Source organism: Malus domestica, chromosome 08 (genome assembly GCF_042453785.1).
Source record: "Malus domestica chromosome 08, GDT2T_hap1".
Lineage (NCBI taxonomy): Eukaryota > Viridiplantae > Streptophyta > Magnoliopsida > Rosales > Rosaceae > Malus > Malus domestica.
The window spans coordinates 1641581-1662556 of record NC_091668.1 but is presented as its reverse complement, the minus strand read 5'-3'; the positions used below and the strand labels follow the sequence as shown (position 1 = coordinate 1662556).

The 20976-nt window shown below is 37.6% G+C and overlaps 3 protein-coding genes and 1 pseudogene across 3 annotated transcripts; 2 read left to right on the top strand and 2 right to left on the bottom strand.

Moving 5' to 3' along the window:
* The first annotated feature begins 2583 nt into the window (after positions 1-2583).
* Positions 2584-3458, top strand: LOC139198286 (uncharacterized; annotated as a pseudogene).
* Positions 3459-4351: 893 nt separating this feature from the next.
* LOC103440297 (BEL1-like homeodomain protein 11) lies at positions 4352-6855 on the bottom strand. The gene is made up of 4 exons (XM_008378972.4): positions 5507-6855; positions 4953-5332; positions 4812-4872; positions 4352-4707 (listed from the first exon to the last, which is right to left on the bottom strand). The coding sequence occupies exons 1-4, from the start codon at positions 6227-6229 to the stop codon at positions 4552-4554; spliced, it is 1320 nt and encodes a 439-aa protein (XP_008377194.3). The 5' UTR covers positions 6230-6855; the 3' UTR covers positions 4352-4551.
* A 2336-nt stretch (positions 6856-9191) lies between these two features.
* LOC103440296 (BEL1-like homeodomain protein 3) lies at positions 9192-12882 on the bottom strand. Its single transcript, XM_029106607.2, has 5 exons — positions 12373-12882; positions 11070-12069; positions 10588-10964; positions 10426-10486; positions 9192-9989 (listed from the first exon to the last, which is right to left on the bottom strand). Exons 2-5 carry the CDS (start codon positions 11937-11939, stop codon positions 9525-9527), a joined length of 1773 nt encoding a protein of 590 aa, XP_028962440.2. The 5' UTR covers positions 11940-12069; positions 12373-12882; the 3' UTR covers positions 9192-9524.
* Positions 12883-18086: 5204 nt separating this feature from the next.
* Positions 18087-20697, top strand: LOC103428606 (probable ubiquitin-conjugating enzyme E2 18). Its single transcript, XM_070826702.1, has 6 exons — positions 18087-18374; positions 18449-18552; positions 18651-18753; positions 19031-19094; positions 20341-20429; positions 20533-20697. Exons 1-6 carry the CDS (start codon positions 18345-18347, stop codon positions 20626-20628), a joined length of 486 nt encoding a protein of 161 aa, XP_070682803.1. The 5' UTR covers positions 18087-18344; the 3' UTR covers positions 20629-20697.
* The last annotated feature ends 279 nt before the right edge of the window (positions 20698-20976 follow it).

Sequence of the window (20976 nt, the reverse complement as noted above, 5' to 3'; positions counted from 1 at the left end):
CGTTCAAAAATTTCAGAATCAAATCACATCACCATCAAAATTTTCGGCATATTTGGAAATTTTGGAATCAAAGAAATCTAGGAACATAATTCGAAAATTCATTTATTTTATAAGCTTTCGAATATTCTCTAATGCGGTACGTTTGATTGCTCCATAATTTGGGTCACGATTTGGTGCATCAAGTCGACCTTAATATTTTCTCTTTTTTACTAATTAAGATCGGAGGTTGAAGCGAAGCTGCTTGGATTCAATTGACACTGGTTATTCTACAACACATATCGCCACCTTTTTCTCATCACTTAAGCTAATTCAAGGGCTTAGCTTTGAAACTTTAGTATTCTAGGCATTTGTTATCAACACTTGCATTGTCCCTCTTGCTGCTAGGGGATCCATTGTACTAGTAACCAAACTAATGACACCCTCGACTGTCCGTTTATATATAAGGAACGAACATCTGTTACGTAGCCCGAACTATTACTTAATTATGACTTATTATTTAAAAAATAGCGCACCAATAATTTGGTACTTTATTAGCACGTTTTGTAATCGAAATTTGTGTACAAATTAGTATTTGATATGTTACGTAATTTCTGTTTAGATACGTACCAAGGTATTGGTACGCTTATATTATCATAATTTTGGTATGTAAAAAACTAATGGCAAGTTATGTGTAATCTTAAAACCTATCGGTATGTTTCAAGCCAATATAGGTATATTTTAATTAGACATGGGTGCACGATGATTAATTCCGAGGGCAAAGCAACCTACACTTAAATAAGATTTTTTTTAGGTTTTAACCTAGATGGTTGTATAAACCTAATTTAAGTCCCTATTATTAAAACTTACCATATTTAAGTATTTATAGCACATTTATAATATATAACTTACCATCCGAAATCGTCTACCCGTCCATAAATAATGTATTTTCTTGTGCTTCAATCATATAAATAGAACAACTTATTTAATTTCTTATAATTAAACAAAAAGTCAACAACAATACAAAACAATTTATATTAAAAAAAAACCCCTCATAGGTTTGAAAGTATCAGCACATAAGTTTTGGTACAATTGCATGGATATATATATATATATATATGTTTCGATATGATTGCATTGGTACATAAATTTCAGCACGAATGTATCGATACATAAGTTTCGGCACAAATGTAGTAGTACGATTGCATCAGTACATAAGTTTCAATACGAATGCATTGGTACATAAGTTTCGCTATAGATGTATCAGTACATATGTTTCAGTACGAATGTATCGGTACATAAGTTTCAGTATGATTGCATCGGTAAATGAGTTTCGGTACAAATGTATTGGTACATAAGTTTCAGTACAATTGCATAAGTACATAAGTTTTGGTACGAACTTATCGGTACATAAGTTTTGGTACTCTCGGCACATAACTATAGTACATACATAGGTACGTAATATGCATTTACATATATATAGAGAAAGTTACGCACAATGAAAAATATATGATATATATATATATATATGGCTTTTTTTTTATTGTGGGAACTTAATAATAATTGTCAAATAGTATTTTTATTGTTTATGAGAATCAAATATTACTATATTTGATTAGCAGCTGGTTTGTCGAACGGGACAAGTATTGGTTCGAGAAGTGTGACTTATATGCCGGTGCGATAAACCTATACCGTTCAGGAATCGATCAAGTGGTATTGGAGAAGGGCACAACCTACTTCGCACCTTATCGGACTCTCTATTGTGAAAATGGAATGAAACTTACAATTGATGTGGAGTAACTATATATTATAATTATAAACATGCACGATGTAGTATGTTTATCAAACAGACTCCATTGTTAATTATGTCATACAAGAAAGACATTATATATAATGAAGAAATAATTGGAGCTTGGTTTAGGGTATGCACTCTTTACCTTAAGTTTTCAGAAGCTACTTTGTAATCATTTGGAGTTTGATTTATTTTAATCTTGATCTAGATGTTATAACTTAAGACTTGCTTGGGTGTAGCGGAAAAGTATGTTGAAAATAGATGAATTTTCTTTCCAATATACTTTAGTTTGTAAAAAGAAATACAAGTATGAAATTTGAATTTCCTTGCTCAAGTAAATAGAAGTATTTTGTTTGTAATCCAATCAATTCTCAAAAAATATATTGTCCGTGGAGAATCAAAATCCGTGGAGAATCAAAGGTGGTATAGCATGTTAACCAAATTTCATGCATCCCCTGAAGCCTGTTCGGTACTACATCAAAATCAAAATTTTGCTTCTCGAACTTGTCAGTTGTTTATACGGTAGATAACTTATGATCATGTAATAAGAAATTTGTGAGAGTATGATCAAGCTACCTGAACCCTTCTTGTGGTTGGATCTAGGGTTGCAAATAATCAATCCTCAGTAAGCACATTGGCTCCAGTCAATTGATTTAAGAGTACTCGTGCCAGCATTGGTGTACCCAACCTTGTTTCCCAGCAGAGCATGCACAAAATCAACACCGGGTAGAAACTAAAAACCACCACCAAATAAATGTGAATTCCACAATGTCAACGTATTTACTTACCAAAGATACTACAGGGACAGGTTAAATATGCAGGGTTCCTGTATTCTTCATTTTGATGGTACATTAAACGGAAACCCTGGAATAGCTGGTGCTGGAGCTGTGTTGCGAGCAGACGATGGACGCTTGGTATACATTTTACATCTGGGTGGTCTTTTCTTATAGTTACTCGTCTTTCAAAGACTCTAACCATGCCTTTCCTCATGTAGATCGGTGAAATACGTGAAGGTCTGGGTGTTGTAATCAACAATGTTGCTGAGTACCAAGCTGTTATTTTAGGGTTAAATTGTGCTCATAAAAAAATGGTTTTACAAGCATTTCTGTCCAAGCCGACTCCAAACTCGTGTGTATGCAGGTTGGTTAGTACTGTGATTACATTCTTCTACTTAAGGAGGTGGTTTATTTGTCTTTGGTTGTTTGATACTTTAGCAGTTTTGCGGTTTTCCTTTTCCTTTTATTCCTTGTTCTGTGTCAACGGAGAAAGATAACTGGACAGGTTCAGGGTTTATGGAAGGTGAAAAACCAGAACATGTCGGATTTGTATGAAGAGGTGAAGAAACTGAAGGATAAATTGCTCTCCTTCAAGATCAGCCATGTCCTGAGGCTGAGCAAAGTCGAGTCTATTTATCTTTTGTGCTGTATTGCTTTCCGTGGGTTTGTATTATACTGCCTCACGAAGGCTGCTTATAATATTCTGACATGCTCGTGTGCACCTTCAAAGGAACGAAACTCCAAGGCAGATGCTCAAGCAAACTTGGCAATCACTCTTGCCGGTGAGAGACTCGAGATATAATTTTGCATTAATTTAGTGGATTGTGCATATGGTCAATTGAGATGATTTACCGATGTCATTTGGACATGTTAACTTTGCAGATGGTCAGGTCCAGGAGGAGTCCGCAAAGTAGTTTTGACGCTGATGCAGACGACCTATTTTTTGAAGAGTAGGCCCCCTGATGAGTTGAGGATGTTATTGTAAAACCATTTGTGAATGACAATGACTTATACCAAGAGCCTTGAAAGAGTAGTTGACTTGGCAATCTAAGTTGATGAAATCTTCCATGATTCTCGGAACCTTAAAGAAGTAAATATATTGGAGTCCTAACATCTTGCAATCAGTTTAGGGTCCTTTCATTAAGAGAATATATGGTAAATGAGTCATGATAGGACTCTGATTGATTAGAGAATATTAGGGTGGATATCCTTTCCGTTAATAGGGTGGAATCGATAGAAACCCTAAGTATATAATCAAGAAGCAGTCCCTGCTTCCATACCGCTGAATCTCAAAACACTACAAACCTATTTCGCTAGTTGAGTTCATAAAAGAGGTATTGGAAGTAGAAGGCTGTTTCGATCTCGCACCAGAAGCGGCCATGGCATCAGGTAAGTGTCTCACGTTCGTATGAATGCATGTCGATAATGCCATGCAGTGTGCGTATGCAGGATTGGCTGCATATTGTTCTTCTGTATATTGTTCTTTTGTAATCCTAATACATGCTGTTAGGTTCTTGGGACATTCCTACAGTTATGGCTTCCAGCTCTGTGTTACAGCGACCACAGTGGCTTTCTGGTTTCAACACTGCCATTTGTTGGGTATAAGTTTACAACGTAAAGCATTTCGACCACAAAACTGAAGCTTCTGTTTACGTGCAACTTTGGAGACGGATTATTTCTGAAATTCGAGCCTTGGATGAAATAAGGCGCGATACAAGGGAGATTCAGTTTGACAAACCACACCCGAAAGAAAGAAAACGCGCATAGGAAGGGATTTGCTAATCAAAGAAAAGATGTGAGCAGGATGTGAAAAATTCTTACTAGCATTCCGAAATCAAAGAGAAATTCTAAGACCTGATTTCCATTTACTATCACAAAACCAAAACCAACAGTTGCATATGTTAGACTTGAGAAATTGAAAATCTTTACAACTTCAGTCGTTAAACTTCTACTGGCAATTTTTACCATCAAACTCAAAAGAATTGAAATGCCTTCTACTGCAAGCGATTAATCCTCTGTCTGATCTGTGTTGCCTTCGCCGGTCATGGAACCGGCGGCTAAAGAGTTAGAGTCCTCTGAAGACTCCCCAAACTCTTCCTTGTACATTTCTTCAATCATAGGTTTCCACAGCCGGACACGCGCGTTTATGAACCAATTCGCAACCTGAAACAGAGACAACATGGATGGATCATCAGAAAATCGGACTGTTACATATGACCTACAGCATATGAAACTAATTAGGACGTAATCAAGTTGTTGGAACTTACTTGGTTCTTGGACAGCCCTGTTTGTGATGCCAAAAGCAGCTTTTCATTGTCATTCGGGTAACTGTATGATCAAAACCAAGTTAAACACAATTAATTCGGATTAATCCCAATGAAGGGTTGATTAGTTCTTGGATTGCTTACGGGTGGAGGAAGTGTTCGAAAAGCCAAGTGCGAAGAATCGCAACAGATGTCTCTGGCAATCCACGAATTGGTCTGAAAGCTTGGCGTTGGCTCTGGAAAATGCCGAGCTGTTGAAGGGACATTCTTTTGTGCCTGCACTCTCTATCAAGCAAGTTCAGTTGCGATAACCCGCTGCTGATTTTCGGAACATCTTGCAGCAGCTTTCGCTTCTCAGTGTAGATTTGTGATACTATGGCATCTCTCAAGCTGCAAAAATGCCTTGACATGGCCTTGAGTGCCAGAGCTGTGTAGGACTTGGCTGCTCCTTCCCCTACCACCATCTCAAATGATGATATCACTTGTTCCATTTGATGGTAGTACTTCCCACATCTATCCTCAACCTTAAAAACATCAAACAAATTAAGTCTTAAAAAAAAAAAAAAAATTGTTCCCTAAACCCTAAGGCAGTGTGTCCGATGCCTTGTACCTAAGTTCTAATCCCCCCATTCCCGTAGATTAAACTAGTTTAGAATATCGTCTTGTTTAAAAACTTAAACTAAGCATCAAGATTGTACCTGTTCCAACAATGTGATGAGGCTTGCAAGTCTAGCTTGCAATTCGTGTTTGTCGGAGTTCATGAGCCCGGCATTGCAAGACAGCTCTGCTTTTAGCTCAGAGGACAGCCCCATACCGCCTTGCCGCCCTTCTCCGTACAATTTCCCAACATGTTTCTCATTGCTTATGTCAACCAATTTTCCGCCAACATTAACAATCTCTTCCAAGAGGGACTGAGCCGGTTTAAGATATTTCGAATTCGCAATGACAGCGGCTACAGATTCTGCTCCATAAGAAGTGGAGCAGGATCTATTCAGTGCCCTTGAATGCGAAGCAAGCGTGCCGCCCATGAAGCAGTACTCATCGCCTACGTGCTCAACTCCCGGGTTGCAAGCCTCCCCTGATTCTTCCCCAATGAGGAAGTTGTTGTACCGGTACTGGACAGAAGGAACAAGCATGCGGGAACCGAGGGAGAGCGAAAGCCGCTGTGCTTGGTTCTCCACTGATGCGCCAGTAGGAGCTTGAACAAGGTCTACTGATCGGGGCATTCTTTCGCCGAGGGAGTGAATGCCGGGGAGGACTCCGAGAGCTTGTGGAACCGTGGTACTAGTTTGAAATGAAGGCGGATAAGCGTCAAGGTGCTGGCTTTCCAGATGATGGTTTTGAGCAGAAATGGAGTCTGAGATTATGAACTGGTGGAAAATGCTTGAGGAGGGATTTGGGGGTGAGTCTTGTGACACCATTGCAAACAAGAAGTTGAAAAGCTCAAAACTTTCGAAGGGGAGAAAACCAAATTGAAAAATTTAATTCATGATCATAGGGGAGATAGGGAGAGAGAGAGAGAGAGAGAGAGAGAGAGAGAGAGAGAGAGAGAGAGATGGGGAGATGGGTATGTCAAGGACAAAAGCAATGCAACTATAGTTTGATGAGCCCAGATATAAATAGGACTTGGCTATTGAGGTAGAAGGCCATCTCTGAATCTTTGGTGAATTTGTGGTCATAAAATGGCTTAAAAGAAAAGCACTTCTGACAAGAGGAAGAAAAACCCAATTTGGTGAATGTAAACCTGAGAATTTGAGCTATGATGACCCCTTTTGAATGGCAAAACAAAGAGCAAGAACCAATCCGTGATTTGGGTTTCAAATCCTACCTTTAATGAAGAAATGGTTCTCTCTCTCCTCTCTCTTTTCTCTCTCTCTCTCTCTCCTCTGTGTGTTAAAGAGAGAACAGGCCTAATCTAAATGTAAGCAGCAGCAGAAGGGTAATGCTAGGTACCATTTATTTAAATTATATTTTGTAAATTATATAACAATTTATAAAAACGATCTAAAAAGTTAATCTATCTAGCATTACTCGCAACAGAAAAGCTAGAAACATAGACTTGTGCTAGATCCTTAACGAAGGCAGGTTCATTGGGCAAGTAAACACAGAGAAAATGACAAGAGAAAAGATGGTCCCAATTTTCCCTGACTTACAAACAACCAACAGCCAAAAAGCATCCAAGCCTCCAGCTTTAGTGTCTGCAGTCACATTTCCTTTGGACTCTCAAATCTACTTTCCTTCGTCTCTCTCTCTCTCTCTCTAAACAGTGTGTATGTCGCTGTCTCTTTCTCTCTCCTCACTTTCTCTCTCTTGTTGTGAAAGGCAGAAGGACAGCAGCTGGTCTCAGCTAGTTCAGCACGTTAAATTGTTCTATTCATATGCAGTGCTGCCGGGTTTGCTCTCCACTGTAATAAAAGGAGGGAGAGGAGAGAGGAGGGAAAAAGCGGGGTGTCTTTTGCACACTCCCAGTTCTAAGATTGTCAGCTTCTGAGCCTCTAAGCATATGGGAATATCTTGCTTTTTCAGGTATCGTATTCATGCTTCATACATATGGAGATTGATGGATCTTGATTCTCTCCGCTCCTATTTTTAACTCCCCTCCCTCCTCTCTTATTTGAAGTCACGTCATTATCTTGTTTTAACCTTCTCAATAAAGAGAGAAAGAAGAGGAGGAAACTAAGAGAGAAGAGGAGGGAAGGGATGGGACGAGAAGGGAAAAATGGCGGAAGAGAATCCAACTTTGCGATCGAGATATATGGAGAGAGAGGGACAGATGTTGAAAGGACACTGATTTCACAATCTTTCAAATAATGAATAGAAAATGTAAATGGGTTCATGTGATTTTGATGGAGATAACCTAGATGTCATTGTGGTGATAATCAAAGTTAATTTTGAACTCTCATTCAAGTTAATAGCATTTTCGATGCAAGTAAGTTTCTCATTGTATTAAGAAGGAAAATTTTGTGTAGGGTCGACTAACTAGGGCAAAACTCCCACTAAGCACGATAAGCTTGTGGTCAGACGAGTCAAAATGCATTGAGTCCCATGTTTTCTAATAGATGACCAACAAATGAAGCGGTATGGATGCCCCCATACCAAGTTTTCTAGAGAGGTAAGAAAAATTTGTGTAGCACTGATTAATTGGGGCTATTTTCACATCTAATAAAACTAACGTGAAGTCGAATGAGACTAAAATACAAATAGATTATGTTTTTAATGAAAGAATCTACATATGACGTGACCTGGATGCCCCTATTACACAAGGTTTTCAAGAAAGAGGTAGGGTGGAAAAAAATTTCAATATGCTAGGAACACGACTTGATATACGAAGTGTCTTCATATAAGTGGTTTAAATTTTTTTATTTTTTTTATTTTATTTTTTTTTTTACAAATATTCAATCAGTTATATAGTGACATTTGATATACCAATATATTTCCCGCACACTGCAAATTTTATCTTGAGGTTGAGGTAGGGCGTTGGTTTGCTGGTTATTTTGGGGTGATCTGATCGGATGCTTTAGTAATGATTGCCATCTTTGTTCCTTTGGCCTCCTCCACTTGTCACTCTCTTACTCTCGTTTCTAGCTTTGTAATTTTATAAAAAGGGTGTGATATTCAAACACCCATTTTTACTTCTTCAACATCTTTTTAGTTTTCTACTATCGGGTCAGAAAAATTAAAGAAGATTAACGGATATATATTAACAAAATGTGTGAGAAATAAAAATAACGAATATATATTAACAAAATGTGTGAGAAATAAAAATAGATGTGTAGATAGCACACTTCTTATAAAATAATAAGACACACCCCTCCCCACTAAAATCTAGGGCCCACAACCCTGTAGATTAAAGGTGTCTCGGCCCTATCTGCAAAACCTGAACAGTGAACATCCCTCCCACTCCTTCCCCTCGCAGTAATTTTCAAATGCCAACAATTTTCTGCCAGAAAAAATTTGTTCCCGTGATCATATTGCTTTGGGATATCCACCCTCCAATCCGATCTCCTTCCAAGTCCATAAGAAAAATCGAATGCTTGGATAAGTATGGTTCTTCATAGTCCCATGAGAGAGAGAGAGACTAACATACAACCCATTGTACATCTTTTTGGATTTGTTTCTTATCGAACATTGCGTGACGAGAGAGACAAATTTTTTTATACCTTACTCTCTTTTGACATAGCACGTACATGAATGTGTTCTTGTGTACGACCGGCTGTATGCAATGTTCTTTTACGAATACACATGGTTGATATAAAAAACTGTCTCACTTTTGTATGTGTAGTTGCACAGACACATAATACACTACATTTTTATCTTATAAAAGAACATTCTCCCGACACGTCACGTGAGAATATAAGCAAATACTTCGGATTATACACCCGATTTCATGTAAATCTGGTATCAGACTTATTTCCCAAATGAGATTATACATTTTGATGTCACACTCACAGAGTTTCCAAGTTCCTTATTCAATGAATGCACAAGATATTCCTTCACCTTTTATCTTTACAAAACTAGTTTACAAATATGCCTAAGGCTTCTTCTTCTTCCACCAATCTCTGTTATATTACTAGTTGGTATCAGTATCATACACACATCTACATCTACACCCCCTTTGCTACAGCAACAAATCAAGCATTCTGTTTCTCGACCATCATTGCCTGAGACCGCTTACCACCCAAAACTTGGAGGCGATAATCCTCTCGGACTACAAAATCAAGTAACGCGTGGGTATTGCCATATCTGAATCAAATGTTGCTGCTCTGGATCCTCATAGTGACAATCCAAAGAAGCTGCCGCATCGCTACCTGTTACATGGGATCCGGTTGATGGAGGAAATCCATCGTGCTCTTCGCAATGCCGCAACTCCAATGCAAGTGACACGTCGTTGCCAACTGTGAAATGATCCAACCCTGGCATGTCATATGTGGAACTGTGACCCGACTTCGAGTCATGCATTTTCCCTGGTTCAATGCTGTCAGCAGTTGCGGATATCAGGCTTTCGTGCAACTCCTCTTTCCTGTCCTCCGATGCTGAGAAATCGACTCTTGCTTCTTCTTTGAGTGCATTTTCTGGTGAAGATTTCGCATCCGTGTCCAAATCACCGAATTCTTCTTTGTACATTTCCTCAATCATGGGCTTCCAAAGCCGTACCCTTGCATTGATAAACCAGTTGGCAACCTGATAACGAACAACGCTAGTTACGACACTACGCAAACAAACCAAGGGTCCATATGGCCTTGGTGATGTAATATTTCAAGGTAAGCTACGAGATTCAAATGATAAGGAAGAAATTACAACATTGAGTCGTCAAGTTGATGGCATTGAAAACAAAGGACCAAGTATTAACGTTCATATTTTGAACTGACTGAGAGTTGAATCCCAATTCAAAACCGTGCACGTAAAGAAACCATAACGGGAAAAGGGGAGTTTTAACAAAACACTTCCGGTACTGTTCACTTTTAACAAAAAACCACATTTATACATTTCCCTGATATTATTCACTGTACCTTTAAAAATGGCTTTTCATTAAAAATGAAGTTTTTTTGGACCTTTCGTTAGTTTTCCTAAAAAATAAATGGCGATGCAACAAGAAGAAGACTATAAGTCATCTTACCTGGTTTCTGGTTAATCCTGTCTGCCTTGCAAGCATAATCTTTTCTGAATCCTTTGGGTAGCTGGAGGGACATCAAAAACCACAAAAAATCAGTGACCAAAATTCTTAAGAGATTGGCAAGTATGATTTTCCATCAAGGCAAAAAGGTGCTCAAGTACATACGGAAGAAGGAAATGTTCGAACAGCCAAGCACGAAGGATTGAAACAGAGCTTTCCGGAAGTCCTCTTTGAGGCCTCCAAGCATGGTGCAATCCACCAAGCTGCTGAAACGCCCTCTGCTGTCTGAGTTGCTGGTCCACGTAGCGGAGGCGGGGTATTACTGATCCTTGACCATCCGATGAATTATCTTGCTCTCCCAGTCTTTTCCGCGTCACTTGAATTTGGCCCTTGATTGCATCACGCAAACTGCGAAACTGACGGGAAATTGCTTGGAGAGCAAGTGCAGTGTACGGTCCAGCAGCCCCGTTCCCAGCCACCTTGTCAAAAAATGACACCACAGCTTGCATTTGATGGTAATATTGTTTGTATCTTCTATCTACCTGCAATAACGGCATATACATTGATGACGTTGCAGAATAAGTAACATAAAAAGGATCTACGACCAAATCATTAACAAAAGTTTCTACGAAATTGCGCTTATGTACCTCATCCAACATGGATAAAAGTTTGGTCTTCTTGTTCTGCAAATCCTGCCGTTCTGCTGCTGATAACTCGACAGAAGAAATGGTGCTCGATTCAACAGGATCTGATGACCTCCGTAAATGTTGATCATTCCCATCAGTCTCTTTGGAACCATCTGATCCGCTCCGCTTAAAGCTTTGGTTCTTGTCCAATCGAGATTGCTTCAAAGCCTTTTTGACATTGACCACTTCATCAAGCAACTGTTGTGCGGCCTTGAGGTACTTAGAGCTTAACATAGCGTTCGTGGAACCTAGCGAGTCATACACGTATTCCGAATGCATTTCTTTGGATCCCGATGAACACATAGGATTGTAGAAAGCCTGTGTTTTGACAGCCTCATGGCCGCTTCCATATAACCCCGATGCCAAGCTTTCGAAGTTTCTAAACTCCTCGCTCTGATTGTACTCCTCACCCTTCCCTATCATTGGAGCATTGCTCAAAACCGAAGAGAGACTTGAATTCGGATATTGGTACTGAAACGAAGGCAGAGAAACTGGTTGCGGAATTTGGGTGGAAAGGCTAAGAGACAATCCATGATCCTGCATACTATGTTTCCCAATCAAGGACTCGCCGCCAACGTCACAGTCCCTGACTGGATCACTCGTTGGCGGAATAAACATCATTTCACTCCTGCCCCCATCAGAGTCAGCATATTTCTGAGGGGAGAAGTTGCCGCCGGACAAGACCTCGGAGTAGGATCCGGCGCCATAGGAAGCCTGATTCAGATACATCATCATGTTTCCGGGCGGTTCGGGGTACGAGGGAAGTTTCTCGTCCCCTTGATAAGGATTCAGTAAGTTTTGATTACTCAAATTTTGGAAATAGGTGGCCATAGCTTAATAGCCTAGTGTCTTCTTCTTCCTCTGTCTCTCCAAATCTTTGAGTAAATATTGAGGGACGGAAACCAAAATTTACCTAAAACCAATCGAATTGGTGACACCCATTTAACCAAATTACCGATTCCTACCAAGAAAAACAAGAAATTCATCAAATTTACCAAATAAAAACACCCAAAAATTACCAAAAGCAAAAACCCAATTCAGAAGGTAAGCAAGCAGAGTGATCAAACCAGAACACAAGCAAAATCTAACCCAAAAGTCAAGTAATCTAAGGTTAATTAAACCAGTGGAGATTAATACTACAAACCCGAAACTAATACTGATTTCATAGCCAAAATACTAACTTAATCAACATAATTAATTAAAATCGAAAACAGAGAAAAGGGTAAGAACTGAAGCAGCAGGGGAAGTAAGAAACCGAAATTACCAGAAAAAAATGGAGAATCTTTGAAGAATTGAAGGGAATTGCAGAAAAAAGAAGAAGAAGAAGAAAAGTCGAGCTATCTTCTTCTACTCTCCGGAATCGAAGACAGACACGAATCCCGAGAGATTTGTTTCCCGAAGAAGACCAACCTCCTTATCATTGGAACAAAGGCACCTACTTCGGCCGACTATATTTATATTTTAATGACCAATTGAATAATCGAAGAATTCGAATATCAACACCAACTTGAATTTTTTAATGCCCGGAAGAAATTTAAAATTGAAATACTCTGTTTTTTGTGTATTTTTTAATGGGGATATTGGTTTGGCAATATGTATACGCTAACCCAAGAGAAAACAGAGCCAGAAAGTTCTTGAAGAGAGAGAGAGAGAGAGAAAGAGATAGAGATGGAGACAGAGAGAGAGAGAGGGAGAGAGATGAAGAGAGAGAGAGAGAGAGAGAGAGAGAGAGAGAGAGAGCAGGGGAGTGGAATATGGGTGGTGGTGACGGGTGGTGGTGGTGGTTGTTTGCTTAAGATTGTTCAATCAAACGTTATTACGCTAACGGCTAACTAACCACCAGTTGGTGAGTTAAGTAAATGTCGTCCAATTTTCTTTCTTCATTTATTTTAATTTTTTATTTTTGAAAATTGCAAGTTTATGACTTAAGACTTTTCTACGTTTGGGAAATTTTCAACTGATATAGATTTTTTTTAATTTTACAATTAATCATTTGAACTTTTATTATGTGAGAATTCAACGTAGGAAACTTGACGAAACAAAATACAATGTATAATGAGATGGTTACACTACTAATTGTATAGAGGTGTTTTAGTTATTTATTTATAAAACATCACAAACGTTGTTCATATAGGTAGTTAAATGCAACTTATTAACTATATCAATGTGATAAATAGTAAGCTGGTAATGAAATGCACCACCTCAAGGCAGATTGTGACCTTTTTTGGTCTTTCGACTCCAACCACAAGACTTTTTAAGTTTTGTCTTTATTTGGTCATGTGGGAGGTTTGCTTCACACTATTCACGTATCAGTCGAGTTCTTTGAAACGATCAAGTTTGCGCATCGCTTCTCAGTCAATTTATTCGACCTTGATTGGAATTGGTATCAACATTTTCCAACATACACTCAAATGAGGGCAATTTGTGTGCTTATGAGGTTGTTTTCTCTCCACAAATCTAAATTCTCAGAGTATCACCTATACGTGTGGGATTAATTAGTTTTTTCCTCCAATGGTAGGATACTCATCATTTGAGCCCACAACTTTATAATGCGCCACACTAGATCATGGCCCTTGGGTACTCGATATTTAGGATACGAAGAGGAGTAAGGATGGACCTGTAAAACTAACCCAAACCAGGAAAGGTACTATATGCTTAATCCAGGTCAGACTATCACGCACGAAACTTGCCTGGGCCGAGACCAACGCACCAATAGATGTTTAGTGAGCATGCGACTAATCTTGATTTCCATGGTTGGATTACAAAGGTAATATAATCTATATCGTAGAACGGTCCCACTATTGTGGTACACAATGCACTAAATGACAGTAGATGCAGCTAATAGCACAAGGCCCATCTAACATGTTTCCATTACATATTTCTTCACCAGGGTCAATCCCAACTCATACACCTATCACTAAACTCTAAATCTAACTTTTTAGCCCCCTAAAATACATGTATTAGAGAAAGTTTAGGGGCAAGATTTTAAGGTTTTGGGATTTTAAGGCCACCTCCAACTGAGGGCTGGTCAGATGGCTCGTTTCAACCTTTGAGTCTGGGCCTTCAAGATATTAATATTTTAATGAACAGTACAGAGTCATATTTGCCTCCATCTTCAACCGATGGCCAAAGAGTCATATGGCTCATTTTAGCCTTGTCACAAAAAACTGTCTCCAACCGAGGGCCAAATGGTCATAAGGTCAAACATAATTTATTATTTAAATTAAAAAACTACAACAACTTAAATTTAAAAATGGTGAAAATTATGTGAGAAATGGTGTAGAAATGGCTTATTTATAGGGGAAAAGGGGAATTTTTTAAATTCATTAAAAAAATTGAATCCAACAGTAACTAGCTGTTGGATTCAAAATTTTCCCTTCTATTTGTGTTGGTTATAACTGACACTACTTGTTTTATTCCTGTCGGTTATAACTGATAGGAAATCTAACAGAAATTTTAAAAAAAATTGGGTCAGCCCTTTGGCCCTTTCAGATTTCATAGGCCCACGAGCCTTCTGGCCTAACTCTCGGTTAGAGATGATTTTCGGGCTATTTTCGGCCCTCTGGACCCTTCGGTTGGAGTAGCCTAAACTCTCATTGGAGATAGCCTTAGTTATCCTCGTACCTTACACGCACACATGGATGTTTTCGAAAAAGGTCTTCTTGAATGCCACATGATCATTATTTGATACAAATACGAATGATACCGGATTAAGGTACCAAATTGTCAAAATGCATGAAGTACAAGTGGTTGATTGTGAATTATTTAGAGCAAATGTTAAGGAAAACTAATGAAAATGGCTTGAAAACTTTGAGTTTTAACGATAACGACAAAATAAAGGGTAAAATGAATAATATCAGGATTGACTTTTTAGTGCAAAAATGTGATTTTTCGTTAAAGTAAACAATACCAGGAGCTTTTCGTTAAAGTTCCCCAAATGTTAATTGTACAAAAGTAGAAAATATAAAGGGTATTAAGCAATAAAAGGTTGTAGGTAGAAAACATGGAAGTGGCAAACTCCCATGTGTGGTGTAGTCGAAGGCTCGTAGGCTTGTAGTCGGTAGCTTGGTTGTCGTGTCGAAGGACTATTATTGTGTGTTTAGGTCTAAACTTTAACAACCGGATACCGGTCTGTTAACTCTCAACTGCAGTCCCACCATTAAGCGCATATGAAAGTACAGTTTCACCTTTTTTAAGTATGGACCTCCAAAATACAACACAACCAAGCCCAACAGAAAAACAAAAGAAAAAAAAACCCGAAGAGCTTGCATCATGTACCGTTGCAACCTCTGCCACTGCTGCCATAAGAAGAACCACCAAACTCGAACCAGTGGCCTGAAATCAAGCCAAATCGAGCACCCAAAAGGCATAAAAAGAAGACTGCAACAACCTCCAAAGAATACATCGAAGATCAGCACCACAAATCGAAGGAAGCTCGTGAGAAACAACCCATGAACGACAACGGCAACAAGGCCAAGTTAAGGCAAGAAGGTGGTGAGAACACTCGAGCATCAAGAAAATCCGAAGCTCTACACATCTTCCTCCTAAACGGAAATTGCGAAGAGTACTTATGGATTTTGCAAACCTAAAAAACCTTATATTAGGCTTTTTAATCAAAATAATTATGAGATTGGTATAACTCCTCATTTTGATCCTTAAATTTAAAATCGTGGTATTGAGATTGTCTACTGTCAATTATTTTGATCATTCCGTGAGAAATCTCCGTTAGGTTATGGGTATTTTCTTCATATCATTCTCTCCCTTGGAAATTGATGGTTTCTTTAATTTAACGCAAAGTTTTCACAGAATGACTAAAATAATTGACCGTAGACAATTTCAAAAAACAATTATATTGATCTTAAATATCATGAACCAAAATAAGGAGTTATAACATTTCACGGACCATTTTGACTAAAAAGCCCTTAAATTATAAAGCGTTTTGCTTACCCCTAATTCAAGGTAACCGTCATAAATGCCATAACATAAATTTGAGACCTTTTATTTATTTTTTTTTTAAATGACCTTATACTTAAGAAATGAGAAAATTAAATTTGAATTGAGTTTGAGCAATTAAGTTGTTTATAAATGCTTTCTAAAGTTTAATTAAATTGTATTGACTAAAATGTTTGAAAATCTCAACTCTAAAAAAAGATACATGCTCACCATTCACCAACAAATGGCGATTTTAATAAGAGATTGGAAAAATGGTCTGGAAAGCCTTTTCGGAGACGTTGTGATAGTCTGGTACGAGGCCTATCGGTGCCAACTAACTGTTAGATGAAGGAATTAGGTTGCTTAATGGTTCAATGACCATTTGTAAGACTACTTTAGTAGGTCAATGATCAAGTCTTTATTTGTAGTTCGTCTCACATAATCCTCTTATTATAAACGTTTTGAAAATTCCACTTTTATCATCAATATATTTATTTCTCTTCAAAACCTTGTCTTAAAATTGCCAACCAAACTGTTTCCACTAGAAATAATAGCATATGGGCACACGCAAAGTGCGTGAGGATTTTTTTTTTTTTTTTTGAAATAGAAGGAGAGAGGAACAAAGAGATAGAGAATGTGGGAGTGTGATTTTTTTTTTAATTAGAGATATGTTAGGATTATATGTAGATGAGGCTTTAAAGAAAAAAAACACCAAAATTTAGTTGTGTGAAATTACATTTCTATCCCATATTTCTTATTCATGTTATGTTTTAATTAGTGGGTTAAACTAGTAATTTCATAAAATTTTGGTTGACAATGAGTGTTATATTAATTAATGGAGATAATCTAAATATGGTACTCCACCAAATGGGCCTAATTATACTTTAGATTAATGACCCAATTGTTCATATCCAAACATTTGAAAACCAGTAATCATATTTCTTAAATTAAAACAAGAAACTAATTAATGATTATTGTAAAAAAAAACTAATGAAAATGATTTGAAAACTTTGAATTTTAACGATAAGGACAAAAAAAAAGGTAAAGTGAATAATACCAGAATTGCCTTTTGAATGTAAAAATGTGATTTTTCTTTAAAGTAAACAATATCGAAAGTTTTTCGTTAAAGTTCTCATCGAAACAAAATAAACCATTAATTCTATAATTATATGATTAGACTAGACGACCACGTGTAAGATTTGGTGCGACTTTTCTATATTGAAATTATATTAGGAGAATATTTTTTGGTTCCACGTAAATTAAAATTAAATAAAGGCAACGACCAGCGCCAACACAAACAATATATATATATATAACTGTTTGATTGCGTAATACGCGTGGTTGTTTAATATATATATATATATATATATATATATATATATATATATAATTGTTATTAGCATTCTACAAATTTCATTCTACACTTCAAACTTTTTATATCAGAAAAGAAAAATACATTTGTGAGGAATATAGAATGAAATTTTTAAAGTGTCAATAACACTTCTTTATATATATTAAACAACCACGCGTATTACGCAATCAAATATGATCAGCGTGGAAAAACCAAACCTAAAAAACTTCCTGTAATTAGTGGGTCTTGCCGAAGAAGAAATTTTTTTGTGTGATGGAAATACAATTCGGAATATAAATATTATATACAAGTAGTCGGCTAAAATTCTAGAAAGAGATCTTCTTCGATCCCTTTCTATCAAATTTATCTAGTTCGGAGTTTGGACAATTGAAATTTGATCTAACAGTTAGAGTTATTATAATTTTTAAAAGAGTTCATGTTTATAACCGTTGGATCAAATTTTAATAATTCGAATCCCACACTTGATGGATTTAGTGAAAAGAGATCTCCTCTAGATCATTTTCCTAAAATTCTAATAACACTTGTTATATCGACTGACGTGTTTTTGGCACATTAAAAAAAGAGGTGTGTGGGCCATTTTACTTTTCATATATATTTTTAATTTTCGACCATCAAATTAAATGAATTGAGGAAGATCGACATAAATTATCAAGGAGTATGCACCTTAAAAAATTGCTTCTGCCGGAGATGGTTCTGTTGAGAGTGGCAGTTGCTCGCGCGCGTGAACACATTTTTGATAAAATATAGTTTTATTTTTATTTTTTTGGAAATATTTCTGATCCCGAATTTGACCAGTCATATAAAGTAAAATACTTTTTTCTGAATTTTTCCAGAGAAATTTGAGAGCGAATGCTAGCTGAGGAAGGAGAGTAGGGAGGAGCACTCGAATCCGCCGTTGCCGTCCGCCTCTCTCTCCACTTTCTCCGGAAACGATGACTAGCTCCTCCGCCACTTCACGCAAGGTTTACTTCTCTCTCTCTACAACTTAAATATTTATTTATTTATTTATTTTTAATGGAATTTTTTGTGTGCGTAGGCTTTAAGCAAGATCACCTGCAATCGGCTGCAGAAAGAGCTGGTGGAGTGGCAGGTGAATCCTCCGGCAGGTTTTAGTCACAAAGTCACTGATAATCTTCAGAGGTTCCATTTCCAATTTCTTTGAATTTAAAGTGTTAATCTCCTTTGTTTTGCGATTAATCATGTGATTAGTGTTAATTTCCTTGAAATTTTGTGTTAAGATGGATAATCGAAGTCACCGGAGCGCCGGGAACTCTGTACGCTAACGAATTGTATCAGCTCCAAGTTGATTTCCCCGAGCATTACCCCATGGAAGCACCACAGGTCCATAAGATTCAGACTTTAATGTTTGCTTTTCTCTTAATGCTGTTTGGCTGCCAAGAAAATTGTTTCGAAACCGAAGATTGACTATTAGGTTTAAGTTGTTTAAGTACTTATATATACCGTTTGGTGGTTGTATAGTTGTAGTTGTTAGGGTTTCAAAAAATTGGCGAATACAGAACGATTAGTAACTTAGTAGCGCATAATGTTCGATTTATATTTAAAATTTTCGCTTAAATGACTGGTTTGTAGTTTCTATATTGTTTGTTTCGGTGTTCAGGTGATTTTTGTCTCTCCGGCTCCTCTGCATCCCCACATTTATAGCAATGGCCATATTTGTTTAGGTACCGTTCTTGTCTTTTAACTTTGTTTTAGTATTTTCCGCTATCTTTAGTTTTCAGTATTGGGCCGGTATGGAACTAAAGTCTTGGCATGAATTCCTACTTTGTTCTTATGGAAGTAGACAATTAGATGGTTGTTATATTATTCGAGTCATTGGTTTGACCTATGCGATCGTTAGTTTCATTCTATCAAAATGATGACTAGTTGTTAAGTTGGTCAAATGTTACATCGCAATGTTTGCTTGCAAGCTAGGCAACTTTATAATAAGTTTAATTGAATTCTATTGAATTTTCAGACCATTAGAATTTGGTCTTGCGTTGGAGAATATCCTTCTCTATGCAACTATGCTTGAGGCAAACGTTACCTAACGTTTTGATCATAGTACTAGCTCTTTGGAATGTTTCGTTTTGCGTTCTGTCATAGAAATTTAATGTCTCATGTCAAGCAATTTTTTCATTAGCATCAACTGTTGGAGAGTACAATCAATACCGGTCCCCATAACCCGAAAAAATAGATCAGGACTCGAGTTAAAGGATGTCGGTAATATGTTTTGTTGCTCCACACCCACAAGCCTCTGGTGCTTACTGTAGTGAGTACACATGATCTCGGTACATGCCTGGTTGGGGGCTGTGATATTCTGAATTGGCTTTATATGAAGATTGACAAGAAAATCCGGCATATTACTTTTATTATTAAATCACATCGAGTATTATAGCCCTACAGTGAATTTATAAAGAAAGGACCCGAAATAGGGTGGCTTTTAGTTGAAGCTCAAATTTAAGTTTCAATTCCTATTCTGGTTGACTGTAAGCGACAATAATGAGTCCAGAGGCATGGCCGCGTGAGGTACTGCCAAGCTCACGGTTGAAGTTGTGAGGCTTTGGTCACCGGATAGAATCTTCTAGGTGCTGGGAGTCATTTGGCATCCCTTATGTTTGCATCTATACTTGCTATTGCCGTTTTGAGCCTTTAAAGCTTTCGTTTTTGAAGCACTAGATATCTTATTTTTGTTGCTGGAAATGATAAGATAACAAAAAAGGCGAAACTTTCATCTTTTTATCCTTGATTCCCTGTGAAATGCGCAGCTAAGGTGATCACAGTTTGATCAGTTCGATCAATTCCAGACGTTATTTTGAATTATTGTTGATGAAATACAAAACTGTCACATACCTGATGGTTCTGATTATTAGGATGAAATGAGCACCAGTTAACTCATTTTTCGGTAACGGATTATGTTTTTCTTTGCAGACATTCTATATGATTCATGGTCACCAGCCATGACGGTTAGTTCAATCTGTATCAGCATTCTGTCCATGTTATCGAGTTCCGCGGAGAAGGTATGGTGGTTGAATTCATAGATTTTGATGATTTTACTTCACCCTACATTACTCCGGTAAAGCAAACTCACAACCGTGATTCGTGCAATTTACCATTGTGCAGCAACGCCCCGCGGATAACGATCGATACGTGAAGAAATGCAGGAACGGCAGATCTCCCAAGGAGACGAGATGGTGGTTCCATGATGACAAAGTGTAATATAATGACCTAACAAATGTTTATTAACTATTTATAAAAAAAGGGGGTTTGATTTGGAGTACTATTTAATCAATGTTGGTTTGATTTGGAGTACTATTTAATCAATGTTGTTATTGAGAGGGAAAGGGAGGGAGGGAAGGGAGGAGGCGGCCGACTGGCAGGGGACATGTTCCCCAACTCCTTAACATATTTGCTTGCCATTGCTTAGAATAATACTGGGTGGTGCTGTCGGCATATTTTTTTTTACCCTTCGCATATATTTTCAATTTTCGACCGTCAAAAAGGAATTAAATGACAAAAATTAACAGGGAGTGTATACGTATACCAAGTGAAATATGAATTAGATTG